Raw genomic sequence first — 21291 nt, 5'->3', positions numbered from 1 at the left:
TAAAGACTCGAAGGGGAGGGGGATATAGACTTCAGGTGAACATATCCCCTTGGCCCTGCAGACCCCTCCCAAGGAGCCAGAGTGGACCCTCTAAGGCATAGGGCTAAGCACAGGGGCTCTCTTCTCCTGGTTGGAGGGTGGGGCCGTCTCTTCTTTACTCAGCCAGTGTAGACAGGCTTCCTGCAGGTGTGTATTAGTCAACATTCTCCAGAGAAGCAGAACCAATAGGATATATAGAAACATAAATGTAAGAGGAGATTTATGATAGGAATTGGCTCATATGTTTATGGAGGCCATGATCTGCTGTCTGCATGTTGGAGAAGCAGGAGAGCTGGTGGTGTAATTCAGACTGAGTCCAAAGGCCTGGATATAAGGTGGGGTGGGGGCTGGGTGGCCAATGGTGTGAGTCCCCGTTGACTCCAAGGCCTGCGAATCAGGAGCACCAATGTCTGAGGGCAGGAGAAGATGGACATCCTGGCTCAAGGAGAGAGAAAGAGAGAATGAGAGAATTTGCCCTTCCTGTGTCTTTTTGTTCTATTTGAGTCCTCAGTGGATTGGATAATGTCCATCGCATTAATGACGGTGATCTTTCCTCAGTCTACTGATTCAAATGTTTTACCAGCTATCTGGGCATCCCTTAGCCCAGTCATGCTGACACATAAAATCAACTGTTGCAATATGCCTGCAGGCAGGGCGAACACTTCCCAGGCAAAGGCAAGTGAATGCTGTTCTGGCTAGGCACTCATTGTAAAGTTCCAGGGAAGACCTCTGGCCCAGCTTAAGCTAAATGTCCAGCCCCGGACCTGCCATGGCAACAAATATGGTAATCCCCATTCAGGAAAGTTCCCCAATGAAACAGAGAAGATGAGTTCTGTTCTGGGTAGAAAAGACAACAGACATTCACTGAACCAGATACGTGGTTTGGGACCTGTAAAATAAAGCTAATGAGTCCATATGCCCTGCTCCCTTACAGTGTCACTGAGATAGTAAGTGGGTGTAATCACTGGAATCACTTTTTTTTTTTAACTGTCAAGTTCTTTGCATTCATATGTGGGCTGCTAAAATTAGCCTGAGTAAAGTGGAGTCCTGATACTCTGGCCTGGGCGCAGTTGTGAACCCTGGGCAACGTGTCTTTGGAGTCCCTCCTTTCCTCATTTCCATACAAACCTCTTTTCTCATTCTCCCCCACCCTTCTCCTTGCCCCATGTCAATGCCCTAGAACCCCACACGGTGGCTTCTTTGGGTTACACTTTCTCAGGAAATTCCTCTCTGTGGGCTTTCTGGACCTTTCCTATTCACCTCCCTCACCTCAAACCTGGTAGTGCAGTGCCTCTTGCCAATGTGATTTTAAGAAGTCCAAAGCCTTATGTATCATTCTTCCCTCCTCTTTGGAAGCTGGAAGGATTTGTTTTATTACTCCAATGTTGTGAATTTTCAATGATGTCTCGTGGCCTGAGTTTATTTTCATCATTGTACTTTGTACTCAATAAGCCCTTACAATATGCAAATGCTTGTCCTTCAGTTTCTTTGAGTTTCTTTCTGAAACTCTTATTATTCACATGTTGGACTCCCTGAACTAGTCCTCTAATTTTCTTGTCCTTTCTTTCCTATTTACATCTCTTTGTGCTCTTGCTCTTTTAGGGGAATGAAACTACATCAATTTTGTCTTCTAACTCTTCTACTGAGTTTATTTCTGCTAAAATGCTTTAAGAGCTCTTTTTATTCTCTGAATATTCCTTTTTATGCATCTTATTCTTGTTTTCTGAATGCCAAATCTTCTTATCTTCTCTTATCTTTCAAAGATATAAGTGAGAGTGATTTTTTTTTAAGTTATTACCTCCTTGCAGGAGAAGTTACTTTTATCTGTCTCTTTATTTGGGTCACCAGCATCCATATTCCCTTGATTGTCTGGTGATCCTTCATATCTGCTCGTATTTAAGAGTGGGGGCCTAAAAGTTTGACTGGAAGTTCTGAGCCTGAGAGTGAGTCTTGTTCACCTTGGGCTTCATGGTAGCCTGATAGGCAGCAATGCCCCACAACCCCACCGCAGAAGTCACAATCCACATTGTCATCTTCAAATGGTACCATGATCTAGCTGGAGAGGCCCACATTTCAGCATCTTTATGCTTTTCCTCTCATACTTTTGCATTTTCAGAAAAGGCTCTTCCAGTCTATTGCCTGGAAGGTAAAGGCCTGGCTGAAGTATTCTGGAAGATGAATGGGCTGGAAATTTTAGTGTTCAGCATGCAAACGTTAAACGAATTACCCCAGCATTCAGTATGGTGTCCCCTCTTCCAACTGCCTGATTTCCTGCAGCCCAGATACCCTGTGTTTTGCCTTTTCCAGAGAACAAACTAGTCTTCTGCCAAGATGGGGGAAGCACCTGCTTAAAAAGGACTTTAAACTGTTTTAGCTCCGCATTTCTATGTTGAGAACCAATTCCTGAGACTGTGCATTTTTCGGAATATTGCCTTTTACCTCTTGCTATTAGAGGATTCTACTTCTCCAGGGCTGTTGAATCAGTTACCACTCTCCATCTGCTTTTCAGCTTACAAAATTTTGTTGCAATTATCTCCTGCTTCATTCTCTTTATCCTTGTGATTTATGCTTCTAAAATATACTTCACTGTCAATTTAGTGGAGTTTTAAGAGGGCGCAAGTGTACAACCTGACATTTTTATCCAGAAATCAATGTTTTTCTTATTTTACAAGGAAATCAATGCCTACGAAAAATATTAAAACTTTGTCTTTGTTAATTGCTATAAACATTTTTAATGTGTCTTTAATTTTGAGTAAGATATTTTTGCCATACCGAAGGTTTTATATTTCTATGGTAAAATTGATCACTTTTGGCCTTTCAAACTTAGTCTATTTTTAGGCTTAGAAATTCTTCCTATATCTAATAGATAAGATAAATATTACCTTATTAAAAAGTACCATGGTACTTAGATTTTTTAATTTAACCATTGAGTTCACCTGGAATTTATTTAGGTGTATGTTGTGAAGTGAGGTTTTCAATTTATTTATATTTCTCTCCAAAAGGCAATTTCCTCAACATCATCTGTTGAATAAATACCCATTTCTCATTGAGAATCAAGCCCCTCCCCACCGCCCACCCCGTCCGTGGAAAAATTATCTTCCATGAAACCGGTCTCTGGTGCCAAAAAGGTTGGAGACTGCTATTGTAGAGAATTCTTTCCCTAAGTCTTCACAGCAGGGGAAGCTGTGGGAAACACTTCTTGTTGCAGGATTTTGTACAGACCTGAGGTTGGCTGACCTCTTGTTCCAGCTGCTGTTTTCTCAGTCTATGCTAAAAAGTCCTTGAGTTTGTAGTTCTTCTTCATTTTTTTTTATTTGTCTGAAAATGTTTTTATTTATATTTTTATACATTTTATTATAAAATTTTTTTTAAATTTCAACATATTATGGAGGTACAAAACTTTAGGTTACATATATTGCCCTTGCCCCCCCCAATCAGAGCTTCATGTGTGTCCATCCCCTAGACCATGCGCATTGCACTCATTATGTATGTATACACCCACGCCCTCCCCCCACCCACATCTGCCTGACACCCGATTAATGTTATTCCTAAATGTGCTCTTAAGTGATGATCAGTGAAACCAATTTGATGGTGAGTACATGTGGTGGTTATTTTTCCATTCTTGGGATACTTCACTTAGCAGAATGGGTTCTAGCTCTATCCAGGAAAATACAAGAGGTGCTAGATCACCACTGTTTCTTATAGCTGAGTAGTACTCCATGGTATACATATACCACATTTTATTAATCCACTCATGTATTGATGGGTACTTGGGTTGTTTCCACATCTTTGCAATTGTGAATTGTGCTGCTATAAACATTCGAGTGCAGATATCTTTGTAATAGAATGTCTTTTGTTCTTTTGGGTAGATGCCCAATAATGGGATTCTGGATCAAATGGTAGGTCTGCTTGAATCTGTTTAAGGTATCTCCATATTGTTTTCCACAGAGGTTGCACTAGTTTGCAGTCCCATCAGCAGTGTATGAGTGTTCCTGTCTCTCCGCATCCATGCCAGCATTTATTGTTTTGGGACTTTTTTTTTTTTTTTTTTGAGACAGAGTCTCACTGTGTTGCCCAGGCTAGAGTGAGTGCCGTGGCGTCAGCCTAGCTCACAGCAACCTCAAACTCCTGAGCTCAAGGGATCCTCCTGCCTCAGCCTCCCAAGTAGCTGGGACTACAGGCATGTACCACCATGCCTGGCTAATTTTTTCTATATATATTTTTATCTGTCCATATAATTTCTTTCTATTTTTAGTAGAGATGGGGTCTCACTCTTGCTCAGGCTGGTCTTGAACTCCTGAGCTCAAACGATCCGCCCACCTCGGCCTCCCAGAGTGCTAGGATTACAGGCGTGAGCCACCGCGCCCGGCCTGTTTTGGGACTTTTTGATAAAGGCCACTCTCACTGGAGTTGAGTGATATTTCGTTGTGGTTTTGATTTGCATTTCCCCGATGATTAGAGATGTTGAGCATTTTTTCATATGTTTGTTGGCCATTCTGTCTTCTTTTGAAAAATTTCTATTCATGTCCTTTGCCCACTTTTTAATAGGGTTGTTTGATTTTTTTCTTGCTGATTTTCCTGAGTTCTAAATAGATTCTACTTATCAGTACTTTATTCGATGTGTAGCATGCAAAAATTTTTTCCCAAATTTTTTCTGTAGGTTGTCTGTTTGCTCTTGTGACAGTTTCTTTGGCTGTGCAGAAGCTTTTTAATTTAATCAGGTCCCATTTATTTATTTTTGTTGTTGCTATGATTGCCTTTGAGGTCTTCTTCATAAATTCTTTGCCTGGGCCAATGTCTATAAGAGTTTTTCCCACATTTTCTTCCAGAATTCTAATAGTTTCACACCTTAGGTTTAAGTCTGTTATCCACCGTGATTTGATTTTTGTGAGAGGTGAAAGGTGTGGGTCCTGTTTCAGTCTTCCACATGTGGCTATCCAGTTTTCCCAGCACCATTTATTGAATAAGGATTTTTTCCTCCAGTGTATGTTTTTGTCTGCTTTGTCAAAGATTAGATGGCTATATGAGGATGTAGTTCTTCGGACAGTGTGGTTTTGTAAAGACCACTCACTTCCTTCATCATGAACAGTTTCTCTCCACCCATTTATACTTTTTGTAACGTGACTAAAAATTTCACAATTCTGGGATTCCCTGTAGGTTCCCCTTTCCTTCTTGTCTTATGAGCCAAGACTGTTGTCTGGGAAAGAATGTTGACTGTTGTGGACCCTGGACAGCCTGCGTCAGCACCATCTGGAGTGCTTGCTAACCATGTTCTTTTCTGGGCCTTCTCGCAGACCTACTCAAACATCAGAATCTCTCAGAGTTCTGGAAATGTTAACAGAGTCCCCAATGAGTCTCATGCACATGAATGTTAGGGACTCAAGAGAGACTAGGATAGGCAGGGAAGGCAGGCGAGTCAGACCGTGGCCTCCTGCTTCTCGTGGCAGCGTAGCCATGGACTTGGGGAGATAATTGATGAGGTCACCTGCCCAGTTCTGGTTTGGAGGGGAAAGCATGTGGCAGGTAGTCAAGAATATACTCCTCAGTCATCCTCATCAATGATGTAATTCGTAGCAATTATGCCTGAGCCCTGGGTTTTGCTTTGGGGTGCGGCAGCACCTTTGTGCATTCCCCAGGGGTTCTAATGAAATTCGGAGGAGGCATATCTGACATGTTTAATCACTCTCCAGCTTACCCTAAGAGCACCCTCACTCTCCCCTGTCATTGATCAGGCTTTGCCACTTCGAGACATGCACATCCAACCAGGGAAAGCCAGTGGGTTTCACTTCGTGTCTTCTCAGAGGCCGTCCAGATCCAAGGGGGCTTATTTGCATTAGCTTTCCTCATCCCTCATCACCAACAAGGGGAAATTGTTGGTGACAAAGTGGTGAAGAGGAAAACCCCAGGTCGACTCCATGATTCACTTTAAGTGAGGTGGGGCTGTGGCCTGAACACTGGGGCCCCACTTCTATCTCCCTGGGCCCAGCCTGGGACCCCATCTGTTCCTCCTGCCTGTGTGGTAATAACAGTAAGGGGGATGCATGTCTGGGCACTGCATGGCCTGCAAGACATGTAATTCTCATAACACCATTTGAGGCAGGTGTGATAATTAGGCTTATTGTACTGAGGAGGAAACTCAGGCATAGGGAGATTCAATAACTCACCTGTTTTCCATTAAATCTTGTTTGCTAAATATCTTAGTCTATTCAGGCTGTCATAACAAAATACAACAGGTGGCTTAAACAGAAATTTATTATTCCTAGTTCTGGAGGCTGGAAGCCCAAATCAGAGTGCCGGCATTGTTGGGGGCTGCGGTGAGGGCTCTTTTCTGGTTTGCAGACAGCCACCTTCTTGCTGGGTCCTCACATGGCAGGGGTAGGGAGAGGGAGTGAGAGTCTCTTCTTATATGGGTTCCAATCCCATTATGGGGGCCTCACCCTCATGACCGTATCTAAACCTAATCACCTCCCAAAAGCCCCATCTCCAAATACCATCATTTTGGGGGTTAGGGCTTCAACACATGAATTGTATGTGTGTGTTTGGGGGGGTACACAAACATTTGGTCCATAGAACTAAGTGACTGCTACTTCTCACAGAGGGGTAAGCAGTTTTGGCGTGTTGGTAAATGGAGGCAGTGTAGCAGATACTCCATTCTGGGAGCAACCCAGGGTACCTGTCTTTTAAGAGGAAGATTTCTTGTAGGTCAGGGAATCCCCGGATCTTCAGTAACTGGAAGCCTGAATGCAGTCAGTCTTCTATGGCCACAGCTTCTACCCTCGATGAATCCTGAAATCAGAGGTCCTAGTAGCCTTTACTCGAATGCCTCAAGATTGCCTGCTACGAGTGGGCAGTGAGAGTCATTCGTGGTTCTTGCCCTCAAAGAGATGAGAGTTTCAAAAGTAGAATCAGATATATGAATAAATGATTACAAAACAGTGTAATGTGATGTGGTAGCAAGAGAAAGGGGTAGTTGACTTTGCCTAGGAAGTCAGAGAGGCCATGACACTTGAAAAATGCTAGAGAACCAGTTGGAGGTGGGGGCCGGGGCGGGGAAAAGCCATTGAAGACAGAGGCACGCTCATATTCACTGAGCACCTGCTATGTCTCTGGCAGGATGGATACCATGGTGAGTAAAGTCAGACATGGCCCCTTTGACATCTCAGGTCAAACAGCCCGTCCTCCTCCCCATCATCCTAGGCTAGGACAGTCCTCTCTGTGACATGCTTGCAAAGCGCCATCTAACTTCCTTTCACAGCACTCAATCAGAGTTGGCAGTGACACATTTGTCCTACTTCTCTAGAGAGGAAGCTTCTGTCTGCGGTGATTGTATCTTTGCCCTTCCCTCAGGTCTGAAACGCAGTGTGCGCCTCCCAGATGGTGGGGGCAGGCCGACGTGCATGAGAGGAAGGGGGGAGCTTCTTGCCCAGTTGCACCAGCTCACCAAATCCACGTCACTCCTTCTCTCTCGCAAAGGAGCACACAAGAGCTCAGAGAGAAGGGTGGAAACGTAACTTCTCAGTACTTCCAGAAAGTTAGATGTTCTCATTGTATGGGCCAAAATAGATCGCAAAATCTCCCATCTTATTACTAGCATAAATTTTTTAAATAGTTTGTTCTTAGAGCAAACACACTGTTGCAATTTGTGCTGTGACTCAGAGTTTCTGATCAGGTGGTCTGCCACTTCCTGCTGAACCCCGCCTGACACTTCCCTGGCGTCAGTCCCTCAAACACAAAGAATGTGGTATTGCCCCACCCACCGTGAGGGGATCTTGAGATAATGATGCGAAAGCACCATACAGCTTTATACCATATGACCTTACCCCCAAGGACACGTTTCTGTGGCTTTGCCAGGCCAAAAACATAGTCTTCTCAGACTTAAGATACATTTCTGAGGCTCTGGGTCTTGACATTTTGCCTCTTCTAAGAGACCATGCAAGGCATTATTGTAAAGGAAAACGGTGTTTTCTCTTCTTCAGGTATGAGCATAAAGATGGGTGGTACAGGGTAGAGGGGAGAGCAGGGTGGATGGGGAGAGTCTTCCCATGTTTTCCATGGGATGCTGTAGGGGCGACAGTGGAGATTTGCTCCCAGATCCCAGTGCATCTGCGCCCAGACCAGCCCTTCTGTGGTGGTTACACCAGGCTGGGTGTAACAAGACGGGGTGGGGAGTGGATGGAAGGAACAGCTAGAAAATGAAATTGGGGGAGCTGAGCGTGGAGTGGTAGGTCCTTGCTGTATCATAACGTATTCGTAAGCGCCTTAAATGCTATTTGGAACAAGATGAGATATGAATAAATAGCTAATGTCCCAGCAGTTGTGGGACATTACCAAAGCACTTCCAAATCAAATCTAACAAAACAAAAGCAAAATGAAGAGCAGGAGAGAGAGAGAGAGCGAGAGAGAGCCTACTGAAATAGACCCAACAATACTAGAAAGATAATCTTCAAAAATGTTTAGTAGATCAAATAAAAGCAGCTCCATCCCAATTCACACATGTTGTGACACCACGTGAAGAGAGCCAGGCATCAAACGTTAACCCTTACATATTAGCATTAGCCCTTATAGCAGATAGACACTGTCTACTTGAAGGGCTAGGACAGAAGACATCCTGACGGCGAGGAGGAGGCGAGCTGAGGCTGTGGAACGCTGAGGGGCCGAGTAGCTCTCACAGACCAAGCGGTGCCGATGCGGAGACGCAGCCTTAGACCTGCCAACCACACAAAAGGAAACCAGGGACATGAAAACAAAGCTTGGAGAACCGACCTGCAAGAGATGGGAAATGCCAAAAACAGTAAAAAAGGTCCATGTTGTAATAGCAGTTACTTAGATAGAACATTCAAGAAAATGTCCTGTGTGGCCTACCTTCTCAGGAAGTACCCACATATCCCAGGGAATAATAAAATAATGAAAATTACTGCTATTTACTGAGCTCTTATATGCCCTAGACATGGGATTAAGCATTTACATATATTTAATCTTTACAGCAACTTTCTGGGGGAGCACTAGTATCTTTATTTTATCAAAGAGGACATGGAGGCTTGTGGCAGCTGGGCAACATGCCTAGGTCACACAGGTGCTAAGAGGTGGATACAGATCTGCATCATGCTCTTCCTCAGCATCACAGGGCAGTGAGGAACCCACATGTGAGTGAGGAGACCCCAGCGTGCAGCGTGATTCTGCCACCAGGGAATGCTATGACCTTGGCCCCCACGTCCCTTATCTAGAAAATGATAAGGCCAGGCTAGGTAAGTTTCAAAAGGCTGGTCCAGGCCAAAAATGCTGTGAGTTTTTCTAATCAACAGTCAAGAGACATTTAAGTCAGACGGCACACAGAGAATAACAGTGAATCATACCCATGGGCAAATTTTAAAAATAGGGGTTGCCATCATGGTAGCAGATGAAATCAATTATGAAATAAAAAAGAGCACTGAGATATGATCGAGGTCACCATAGAAGGTAAGAGCTATAGAAGAAAGGAAGGCTGGTAATGAAACTGAGCGCATATATCCCAAACTTGTGACAGAAAAGTGCATAAAAGAAAAACTAGCAGAAATGTAAGACATATAAATCTATGTATATATCTATCAAGAATTGTAGTTAAAGACTATGTCAAGACTTTGAAAATATGACTGGTTAAGAAACAAAAGGGTACGGATAAGATGTTATGGGAAAGAAACGGGAATGCCTAACAAAATGGGGTGGAGGGGGGGAGGAATGAATGGAAAATTAAATTGGAAGGTCTGAGTACAGAATAATGAAGGAAGAATTTATTGATACAATGTGTGATCCTAAAGATAGGATATGGTAATACATTGAAGCAAACAAATGGAAAGAAACCCATCTTTGTCTTGAACATAAAAGATATTTAGCAATTACAAAAAGGCAGAAAGCCCATATATCACACTATCCCAACCAGATAGAATAATCTTCAAAGAAAATAATATAAATGAGTTAGAAAAATGCTCAACTATTTGAAATTTTTGGAATATTCCCTTAGATAATTTCTGGGTTGGGAATGAATTGCTGCATACAATAACAAAAAATATTTTTTTGAAATGAAAATAAAGCTCACTATCCTAAGTAAAGAATTGTTGTAAATCAATTTGACAGTATCCGAATTCTGTGTAATGAGTAGATAGTTTATAGACAAGGAAAAACAGACATAAAATCGCATAAATGAATGCACATCATTCATGGCCTAATGAAATGCAAATTAACACTTGTTAAGGTTTCATTACACGCCTATAAAACTAGAAAAAAAGTAAAAATGATAAAACCCAACATTGGCAGCGTTTCAGTGGCACCAGGTTCAGCGCTGGAGTGTTGGAAATGAAAAGTAATGAATCCCTGCCCTTGTGGAGCCCAGTATAAAGAGATGGCTAAGATGACGGAGGCACACTGACAGGGTGGATGGTTTGCCTTTAATCCCAAGTCCTTCGGGCCAGTGGCAGGCCAGTGCTAGAGGACGTCATGGGTAACTGCATCCTTTCTCCTCCTGCCAGGTTGCCCATTCTCCAGGGAGCGACATTTGCTTTTTTGACACCCACTCTGGCCATGCTCTCCCTTCCTGACTGGAAGTGCCCTGAGTGGACACTCAATGCCAGCCAGGTGAACACCAGCTCCCCAGAATTCATTGAGGAATGGCAGAAGAGGATCCGAGAGGTAACAGGCTAGGGGGTGGGTGGGAGGAGGGGAGGAGTACACAACGGGGACTCCTGGGTGGATTCATTTGTTCAACATTCATTATCCAACTCCCTGCCAGGCAAGATCCTGGGCTTTAAGATACTGCTGTAGATCAGACAGACAAGGGTGCTGCCCACATGGAGCTATTGCCCTAATGTGTGCATGTGGTGGGGTAGAGTGGGAGGGAGAGAAAGAAATACCTCAACAAATAAACAGAAAAGGCAAATGTCAGGGAGTTGTAAGTATAATGAAGAAAATAAATCACAGTGATGAGCAAGAGAGGGTGTGGGCTGCTAGGGTGGAAAGGAAGGACAGAGAAATGGGTGTTCTTGGAAACACACTTGCATATTTCAAGGAGGAAGAGTTCAAGCATTTCTCCAGCCAGTCCCAGGAGGCAGAGAGGGCAGAGGGTATTACTCCTGTTTTATATTAATTCATTAAACATCATTAGTTGAACACCTGGCAAGTGCCAAGCATCAATCGTGCTAAATGCTGGAACTACAAAGAGGAGAGAAACACATCATGGTGTTGGTGATGGTGATGACGATGATGATGAAGATGATGGTGATGATGGTAGTAGGAACAGATCATGGTTACTGAGCACTTAGGGTTTTCCAGGCACTCTGCTGCAAGTTTTGCATAGATACACAAGCACCATATTGACAAATGTCCATAGCAGGCTCAGGTTAATGGGAAAACCAACATGCAGGACCAGAGCTCAGCACAATTCTGTTGGGGGGTGCTGCCTGCTTAGTCTATCCACTTTTTTTTTTTAATTAACATATTGAATGCTTTATTTAAATATTTCACCCTTAAGGTTTTATTTTAGTTATTTATTTATTTATATTTATTTATTTCTATTCTTTTTTTTTTTTTTTTTATTTCAGCATATTATGGGGGTACAAAAGTTTAGGTTATGCATCTATTCTTTTTTTTTTTTTCATCTTATTATGGGGGACACAGAATTTCAGGTTACATACGGTGCCCATGTACCACCTGTCCCCCTAGTCTATCCACTTTGGACCATTGTGCCCCTGTGTTCATCTACCATGAAGCTTGATCCTTGCTGAAATCAATTGTATCATTAGGGAGAGGAGCTGGTGGCCTTGAAGCAGGCTGTGAACTTTGGCAGTGTTCCTGGTTGCCTTTTCTAGATGGTAGGGAAGGAAGTCGGTGCACTCAGGATTCTTGGCAGAGAGATCAGCCACACCCTCAGGGCCAGCAGACCCAATAGCTTCCAGACTCCAGCATCCTCACCTGAAGTGGGTGGGTGGAGGGGTGGCTCGTGGGTGGGGTGCAGTTGTAGGTGGTATTGTATGGGAGAGTGAGGGTCACTTGAGATCTTTAGGGAGCCCAACCATCTACTTCCCAGATCTACCTGAAACACCTAGACCTGTAGCATTGGTGTGTGGGCTGGCCCGGAGCTATGCCAGGGACCACCTGCTCTGGAGCAAAGGTAGCATGACACAGCACAACATGGTAATGGGACTCCAGCACACTGTAGCTGGCTTAGGCAAGAATACAGCCCTCATTTATTACCTTCGCACCAATTCCCCCAAGATCACTGGAACTGGACGAAGGACATTCCTGAATTGAGGGCTATGGACCTAGAGCAGAGTGGGCTCCCTAGAGACCTCTGGGAGTCAAACTCACAAGCCTTAGACCAGCCAGCGCCCATCCTTCAACCCACCCTGACCCACGTTCAGTGTCCTCATAGCCTCATTGCTGCAACAATTGTTACTCCCTGTATGTGAAATACAAAGGAGGAAGATGGAAGATGGGGGAAACAATGAGATTCCCATTCCTACTTATATTTGACCAGTGAGAAGGAACAGAATCTACAAAACATCTCAGTGTGTAATACTACTACTCTACGCTTGATAATATTAATATTGCTCTAGTTTTATTTTTCGCCCTTGCTTCCAAAGTTTGAACTGGTACCTTTTAAAATGAATTTTTAAGTCAACAAGCATACAGAAATGAACACTATAAATTTCCACAAGCTGAACTTAGCCATGTAACCCGGCTCAAGAAACAGGACATTACCAAGACCCCAGTTGCCCCCTCGAGCCTCCTTCCATTCACCTCACCCACAAGCCTAACCACTATCCTGACTTCTAACACCACAGATTAGTTTTGCCTATTCATGAACTTTGCATGTGGAACCACGCAGTACATGCTCAATTGTGTCTGACTTCTTTCGATCAACATTACATTTGCAAGATTCTTCCATATTGTTCTGTGTAGTGGTAGATTATTCATTCTCTTTGCTGAATAATATTCCATTATATAAACATACTGCAATTTATTTATCTATTCTATGTTATCCGAACTATGATTTTAAGGTGATATTCAGTTATTTGCTTTGTAAATAGTGCTGCTATGAGCATTTGTGTACCTGTCTTGAGGTGAACATACGTATGTACTTCAATTGATTGTACACCTAGTAGTGGAATCGCTGGGTCACAGGGCGTGCATGTGTCCACCTTTGGTAAGCACTGCCAAATATGTTGCCCAAGTGGAGTTTCCAATTTATACTTCCACCAGCAGTGTAGGTGAGCTCCAGTTATTTTACATTCTCACCAACATTTTATAGGTTTTTCATTTTAGCCATCCTGGTAGTAAACTTGTATCCTTTTTATGATGCTATTGAGTGACTTAGAGAGAACTATAATTGTTCCTCCTCAACTGTAGTTCTACTTGGCCTCCTTGGGTCAGTTTTCCCTGTGCTTACCATATTAACTGGTGACTGAAGTTCAATATCCTGACACAGACTTTGTTAGATATCATCGTTTCCGTGATTTTCATTTCATTGAGTATCATGTAAATGATCTGTGAACTCATAATTAGACCATGAACCATCACAGTCTCACATAAAAGTTCAAGCAGCAGACTATGTCCTGAAGTGCCAGCAGCACGTTAGGAATTGGCTGCATTCACAGTGCTCTCTCTCTCTCTCCTCATTCAATGCAGCCAAGTATACTCTGGCTCCAGTTTTATTAAGACAACAATGTTAGATGTGTTCCAGTTTGGTAGAATCAACAACGATGCCAGCCCCTTTCATCCCAGACTGAAGATATATCTAGAAATATGGCTAAGAAATAATTTTATTACCAACTTATTTTAAATGTAAAGGGCAAAAGTGGCATCATTTGGTACAGGAATTGGTCTGCTGGCTCCAGCTCTTTCTGCTATTGTCTTTCTTTTTCCCACCAGGAGCCCTTGGCCCATTCCCTTGCTCCGATCAGAGGAGGGGGTTTTGAGTCCTTCTCTGCTGTCCTTCAAATAGTGGGCAACAAAAGCAACACTGTGAAACCTCTTCATGTGTCTTTCCCCAAGGTACTTTCAAATGACTTAATGCATGTATATTGTAACTGGGTCGTCTCTGCCGGGTAGGATGTATCTTGAAAATACGGGACTTTCCAATCAGCCCATAAATACCATCTGAGTTCCAACAAGTGAAATTAAATGGATTGATATTATTCCTACCTTAGGGAAGACAATCAAATCCCTAGTCCTGGAAAAATAGGGTTTCCTTACCTCCTTATTTCTCAACCTGTCCCTTGGATAATGCTTGCTCTTGTGCCCCTCCTGCCCTAGAAGGCCAGCTCTTTATGCTTTTGTCACCAGCATTTTGCTTTAAGCACACATTCCAATTTTTTAAAAATTTTACTGTTTTGGGGAAATGATATGACATGTGAAAAGATCACTCGATGTCGTACTTGTTGGTCCACTCTCGCCTGGGTGGTGCCGTGAGAAGTGACCCACGAGGTGCCGACATGGATGTTGCTATTCGTGTTGGTGGGCAGTCTGGGTTGCCAGTCTTTTTACAGTAATCTGGGCCAGATCTTCAGCTGCAGAATAGGCAAAGCTCAAACCAGAAACTCTGTCAATACCAGTTTAAAAAAATCTTTAAATTTCCCTTGCTCTGTGATGTGTCCAGTATAGGCAGCCTGCCAGCTCTGTGCTGGCCTGGATCCCCTCAAAGTATATTCTCCCACCAAAGGCACATGAGCCCACTGCTGCTAGCAATCTGGACCATCCTGGGCAACAAAGGTGGCTTCAGATGGAGATGGGGATTATGCTGTTTGTGAGATGGCTTGTGGCCCAAGGTGTCATCCCGTGGACTGTAGTGACTACATTCAAAGTCATACTTCCCTCCTTCTTTTCAAGACTAAGGAACATCAACATGAACAACCAATATCTGAGATTTGACTATAAAGTCCTATCCCACAAAAGGGGGCAAATTTAAACAGAGCTTTCTGTGATTCACTTGCCAGATTAAACAGTTAGTCCATTGGCTACGGCCCAAGAATCTCTATAATTCTATAGGGGATAATGGCGGGCAGTATTCACATGTGCAAAGTCACCACATCACACGTAACTTGGTCCACTGGCCTGACTTACACTTACCATCCTTCTTCCATTGGGATCCTTCTGTTGGCTGGCAGAATGTCACACGCTTCCAGGCCCAGCTTTCTCAGTTGCTTGAGTAGCACCTTTAGTAAGACGCCAACTAGTGCTTCCGAATTCAAAGATTCACACCATGGCACCCAAGTCTCTCGCTGGTGTTAGATTGTCCTGTAAGGTTTTGTCTGCTCTAGACGATAGGGACTACCACTTGCCCGTGGATCCTATAAACCTCTCCTGTGTAGTTGTCTTTTCTTTTCCTGAATATAACTATTTCCCTTTCATCAGCAAATTTTGTTGATGAGGCCATTTCTCATTTGAATGTCTTTCTGACATCATTCAAGACATAATTGGGATCTCTGATCCTAGAGTTATTGGGAGCCAGTCAGTAGTGGTCTAATCCCAAACAGTGCCCAGTAGTGGATTTCTTAGTAATGTTCTTTCAAAGGGAGAGTGATCGAGCAGCCACCTTAGGCCACACCTGCACCCAAAGCCCCATGTCAGTGCTGAACACCTGGCCTCTGCAGGGCCAGTCCTCACTCAGTGTAGACTCTTTTGCCTGTGCTTTTGATAGTTTGGGAGCACCGTGCCTGTGAGGCTGCAATAGACCAGCCCCAGCCCTAACTTGTGAATTTCAGCCAGACACTTCTGCCACTCTCCTTCACTTTGAAAAACAGCCTTTTTCATGTGCCTGTACTCTGACATACAGTCCAAAAGTGCACCTGATGTGGGTGGACTTAATAATACCATCAAATCTCTGTGCTTCCTTTTTATCTAGGGATGCACCCAAAGTTAAGAAGGTGTTTTGCTCTTTAAAGAACTGTGCCTCGCAGCTCCAGGCCAAGATGCACCCAAGGCCTTCACTTGTTAAGCTGACAGGCTGTAAAGTTTCGCTACACTGATTGGCCAATCTCAGGAGGGCATGTGTTACGCCACCTTTTCCAAATCAGAATGGACTTCTTCAGTGAAGCCTGTTCCTATTATCTCACCAATAGAATGAATCACAGCACACCTGTGGTTTGTGGGTTTGTGGGGCTGTTTTATGTTTTTCTGCTGTCCCCCAGGGAGCCTTTATTTGGCTTTGGTAAATTCAAACTAAGCATCTGCTATGCTAGAAGCCAGGGGCAGGGTTTCCCTACATTCAGCGCTACCGAGAACCACAATTCCTTATGCAGGTCTGTTGCCTTCATCCTGTCCAAGAAGAAAGATCCAGCTAGTTGATTTGTCTTTACTCCGCCCTGAGCACTGCTGCTGCTCAACTCTCCTGGGTTCTGATGCAGTGTCCGCCTCCAGCACTGCTCTGGCCCGACTCACAACCCTCACTGCCTTCAGAAGCAGCTGCCTGGTGTTTTGAGAACAGTGGGCAGCCGTTATGGAAAGGAGTGTCCCTGGGGCCTGAACAGTATTAGCGGATGTTTAGGGATATGGGTCCTGCTGTGCCTGCACTGAGCCCTGGACCCCAAGTGACAGAGGCCTTCGTGTTTTCCTCAATATATTCACTGTTTATTTTTGTGCTTGTGATATACAGAGTCCTCTAAAGCAGGAGCCTGCAAAGTATGGTTTTTGGACCAAATCCAGCTGGCGGCCTGTTTTTTTACTGCCTGTGAATTAAGAAGGGTTTTTATATTTTTAAAGGTTTTTTTTTTTTTTAATTGCATTAGAAACCCCATGTGGCCCACAAAAATCTCAAATATTTACTCTCTGGCCTTTTATAGAAAGTTTGCCCACCCCTGCTCTCAAACCCAAGGTGCAGGGCAGGGGCTTCTCTTGCCGGGGTCTGAGGGCATCAGAGCCGCTGTTTTTCTCCGTATTGCCCCCAGGTGTCAACAGTGAGCCGCAAACCCCGTCTTATCCGTGCTACTTTAGCTCCCTCTGCTGGTCTGGTGTTTTTCACCAGTGCTGTAAACAAGAGAAAGTTCTTACAAGTTTCAACCTCATTTTATTATTTAATAATTGATTGATTAGTTTAATTTACTGAGTCAGCCTACTGGGATAGAAAGCAGATTCTCCATGTTTCAGTGAGTTCTATTTATCCACACGTATCTCCAGGCTTGAAACCGTGGCCAGCAGACCAACTGTGCATCACAGCACTAGTCACGGATGAAAGTGATGTAAACATAGAAACAGTAGAAATGTTACCACTCACTAGGATACAAGAAGTAATGGAGAAGTAAAAGTGAACTGTTTTTGAGGAAATGGTGGTAACAGAAAAAGTAGAAAACTGTGGGAAGAGATGGTAAGTTCAGTTTTCAATACATTAGACCAATTTAAACTTCACCTTCCAATGTCATGGTAGTTTGAGCTAACAGAGGTTCCACTCACATCACCAACACATAAAAATTCTGGATGAACTATGTTTTTGAATGTATGCTTGAGCTCAAAACCAAAGGAAAATTCCACTTTCTAGAAACAAAGATGGGAATTACAGCCAGAATCAGTTTATGATGGTGGGTTAAAGAGTCAGACTCAAATATAGGACCAATGGCTAGGAACTTGGGTTTTAATGGTCAAACAGATCATGAAAGAGCATCCCAGTCAGTGAATAGGGGCCTATGATAATCCCACCATCCCTGGGAATTACCAAGAAAAGTTTTGTTCTGCCCAGGGGTCTATGGGAACTGCTGGAACATGGATTCACATGAGAAATAAAGACTCCAACTCTGCAACATATGTGGGTGTGGTGGAAAGACCCTCAAGCTCGGAAATTAAAGTAGAAATGGATCTTGTCAATGAAATACCTGTGGCTCTTGGCAAAAGAAAATACAAAATTATTCTTTAGTGATACTTCCACATTGTAAGGCACACAAGCTCCCACAGGAAAAAAAATAATTCCCCTGAAGATGAGCTCACAGACATAAATTTTATCATTTCACACAAGGCAATAATGTATTATAAGAGATAATAAGAAGAAATAAGAACTAATAGAACAACTTAAATGAGGATATTAAATCAGTACTTTAAAAATAATTGAAGAGAGGCTGGGGGCAGTGGCTTATGCTTGCAATCCTAGCATTTTGGGAGGCAGAGGTGGGAGGATTGCTTGAGGCCCGGAGTTCAAGACCAGCCTGAGCAAGAGAAAGACCCCGTTTCTACAAAAAATAGAAAAATTAGCTGGGCATGGTGGTGCATGCTTGCAGCCCCAGCTACTCTGGAGGCTGAGATAGGATTGCTTGAGCCCAGGAGTTTGAGGCTGCAGTGAACTATGATGATGTCACTGCACTGTAGCCCGAGTAACAGAGTAAAACTCTGTCTCAAAAAAAAAAAAAATAATTAAAGAGAGTCAAGAAGCAATAGAAACCATAATCCAGAAGATAAAATGAAATAAGAATAAGGAAATTTGAAAATAGAACCAAATAAAACTTTAATAATTAAAAAAGTCATTGCAATTTAAAAATGCATTTAATGAATTAAACAGCATTTAGACACAGCTGAAGGGAGACTAACAAACTGAAAGATTATCTAAGGAAATAGTCCTGAATTCAACAGTGAGAAATAAAAATATGGGAGATGTGAAATAGAGGATAGGAAATGTGAAACAGAGGTTAAGAAATGTCAAGCTAGACTGGGCACCATGGTTCATGCCTATAATCCCAGCACTTTGGGAGGCCAAAGTGGGAGGATTGCTTGAGCCCGGGAGTTCAAGATTAGCCTGAGCAACATACTGAGACCCTGTCTCTACAAAAAATAAAAAAATTAGCTGGGCAAGGTGACATATGCCTGTAGTCCCAGCTACTTGGGAGGCTGAGGCAGGAGGATTCAGCCCAGGGTTTGAGGTTACAGTGAGCTATGATCACACCATTGTGCTCCAGCCTGGGCAACATAGTGAGACCCTACATCTAAAAAAAAAAGCTGAAGCTATCATAAGAAGTCCAACTTGCATCTAATAAGAATTCCTGAAGGTGATAATGAGAAAATAGAAAAGTGGCAGCCTTGGAAGAGACATAATGGCTAATGATAGTGTAGAACAGATAACAGATATGAATACTGAGATCAAAAATAAGCACACCAAGTCCTAAGGGGAATAAATAAAAGTAAATTCACAATTAATTAAACTGAAATACCAAATATAAAGAGAAAATCTTAGAAGTAATAAGAAAAGAAAAACTACCTAGAAAAGAATAGCATTGGACATTCAGTAGCCTTCACAGTAGTAACAATAGAAGCTGGAAGACAATGGAATATTTTCAGAATGCTAAGAGAAAATATTGTCATCTTATAATTCTGTTCCCAACTGTAGAATTCCACATTATGCAAGATTGATGGCAAAATAAAGACAGTTTTAGGTAAACAAAGAGAGTTTATCAGTCACAGACCTTTGTTGCAATAATTACTAAAGGATAAACTTCAGTAAAAAGGAAATGAAATCTCAAATGAAAGAGTGGTAGAAAAAAAGCTGTAGTGAGCAGAGGAATATATGGGTACAAATATACGTGTATTAGTCATCTTGGGCTGTCACAACAAAATATCATAGGCATGGTGGCTCATGACTGTAGTCCTAGCTACTTAGGAGGCTGATGGAGGAGGATCACTTGAGTCCAGGAATTTGAGACCAGACTGGGCAGCATAGCGAGACAAGAATAAAAACCAAAACCATAGATGGGGTGGCTTAAACACTGAAATTTATTTTTTCACAGTTCTGGAGCCTGAGATCAGGGTGCCAGCATGGTCAGGTTTATAGTGAGGACCCTCTTCCTGGCTTTCGGATGACTGCCTTCTATCTGTGTTTTCACATAGCATTTCCTTGGTGCATGGGGGGAGAGAGAGAGAGAGAGAGAGAGATATCAAGATCTTCCTCTTCTTATAAGGGCACTAAGTCTATGCCTCATCTTCATGACCTCATCGAAACCTAATTTCATCCCAAAGGCTCCATCTTCCAATACCATCACACTGGGGGTAAGGGCTTCAGCATATGAATTTTAGGGGGACACAAATATTCACTTCATAGCATTAGGTAAATCTAAATAAGCATTGATTATAGGAAAATATAATAAAAATGTAATAATTACCAAGAGCAGTGGAAAAATAAACAAATATTTGACAATGATAGTATGGAAAACAGAAGGATGGTGGTAGAAATTAAAGTTTTCTAAGGTCATTGTATTATTATTAGAAAGGAAGCTAGAAATCTTATTTAACTGTAGACTTTGTTAAGTATTCTCACCTTAAAAAGCTAAGAATGACTTCTAAAAGAATAAAATAGAAGGTAAAACATTCAAACTAGTAAAGAAAAAAGGGGAACTAAAGCAAACTCAATCCAGTAGATCGGAAGTTGGCAATCCACAGCCCAAGAACCAGATCTGGCCTGTCATCTCCTTTTGAACAGACAGCCTACAAGCTAAGAGTGCTTTTACATTTTAAATGGTTAAAAAAAAAATCAAAAGAAGAATAATATTTCATGACATGTCAAAATTATGTGAAATGCAAATTTCAGTGTCTATAAATAAAGTTTTATTGGAACACGGTTACATTCATTTGTTCACATCTTGTCTGGAAAAGTTGCGGCAGAGCCCATATGGCTAAGAGGCCTAAAATAGTCACTCTCTGGTCCTTTACAGAAAAAGTTTGCTGACCCCTGCAGTAGAATGTAAGAAAACAGAAAAATACAGCAGCAAGATGTTGAATACACTACTGAGCATGCTAGTGCTATGTCACCATCATCATCATCATCGTCATCATGACGATGGTCAATAAGTAATTGTGAAGCCCATCTCCTGAAAAGCTTCATGTAAAGTGAAAATGTCCAACAGGCAGTTGGAAAAACAGACTGGAGGGAGGAGTGAGAGTGGAGCTCTCCTTCCTTCAGTTCTTTTGGGGTCCAGCCTTGCCCCTGCACTGCCACCTAGCGGTGACCAGATTTAGCAGTGGCCTGGGCTGGCTGAGGCCCACAGTCCTGCCTCAGGCTTTAAGGCTCCTGAGCACCTCTTTCTTGCGCACTAGTTGCAGGGCGCAATCATGGTGGCTTCCTGTATTCAGATGCTGGTGGGCTTCTCAGGCCTCATTGGCTTTCTCATGCGCTTCATCGGCCCCTTGACCATTGCTCCGACCATCTCTCTGGTGGCCCTGCCTCTCTTCGATACTGTGAGCCGTGACGCCGGGATCCATTGGGGGATTTCTGCCATGTAAGTACTCCCTGGGGATGAAGTGCCATCTGCGTTCTCT

At 42.9% G+C, this 21291-nt stretch overlaps 1 protein-coding gene across 5 annotated transcripts in view; it reads left to right on the top strand.

Annotated features, from left to right (window-relative positions):
- The window catches only part of LOC138377518 (solute carrier family 23 member 1-like), a 44718-nt gene that overhangs the window by 7977 nt on the left and 15450 nt on the right, over positions 1 to 21291 (top strand). For 3 of the 5 annotated variants that reach the window (XM_069462512.1, XM_069462513.1, XM_069462517.1), the window contains exons 4-6: positions 10542 to 10701; positions 13939 to 14061; positions 21070 to 21251. In XM_069462512.1, the coding sequence (XP_069318613.1) occupies positions 10542 to 10701; positions 13939 to 14061; positions 21070 to 21251 (465 nt within the window). The remainder of the gene's footprint in view (positions 1 to 10541; positions 10702 to 13938; positions 14062 to 21069; positions 21252 to 21291) is intronic. The other 2 variants (XM_069462516.1, XM_069462514.1) reach the window with 2 other exon arrangements.

Source organism: Eulemur rufifrons, chromosome 29, assembly GCF_041146395.1.
Source record: "Eulemur rufifrons isolate Redbay chromosome 29, OSU_ERuf_1, whole genome shotgun sequence".
Classification (NCBI taxonomy): domain Eukaryota; kingdom Metazoa; phylum Chordata; class Mammalia; order Primates; family Lemuridae; genus Eulemur; species Eulemur rufifrons.
The sequence above is the reverse complement of the archived record's forward strand: the minus strand, read 5'-3'. Positions and strand labels throughout refer to the sequence as shown.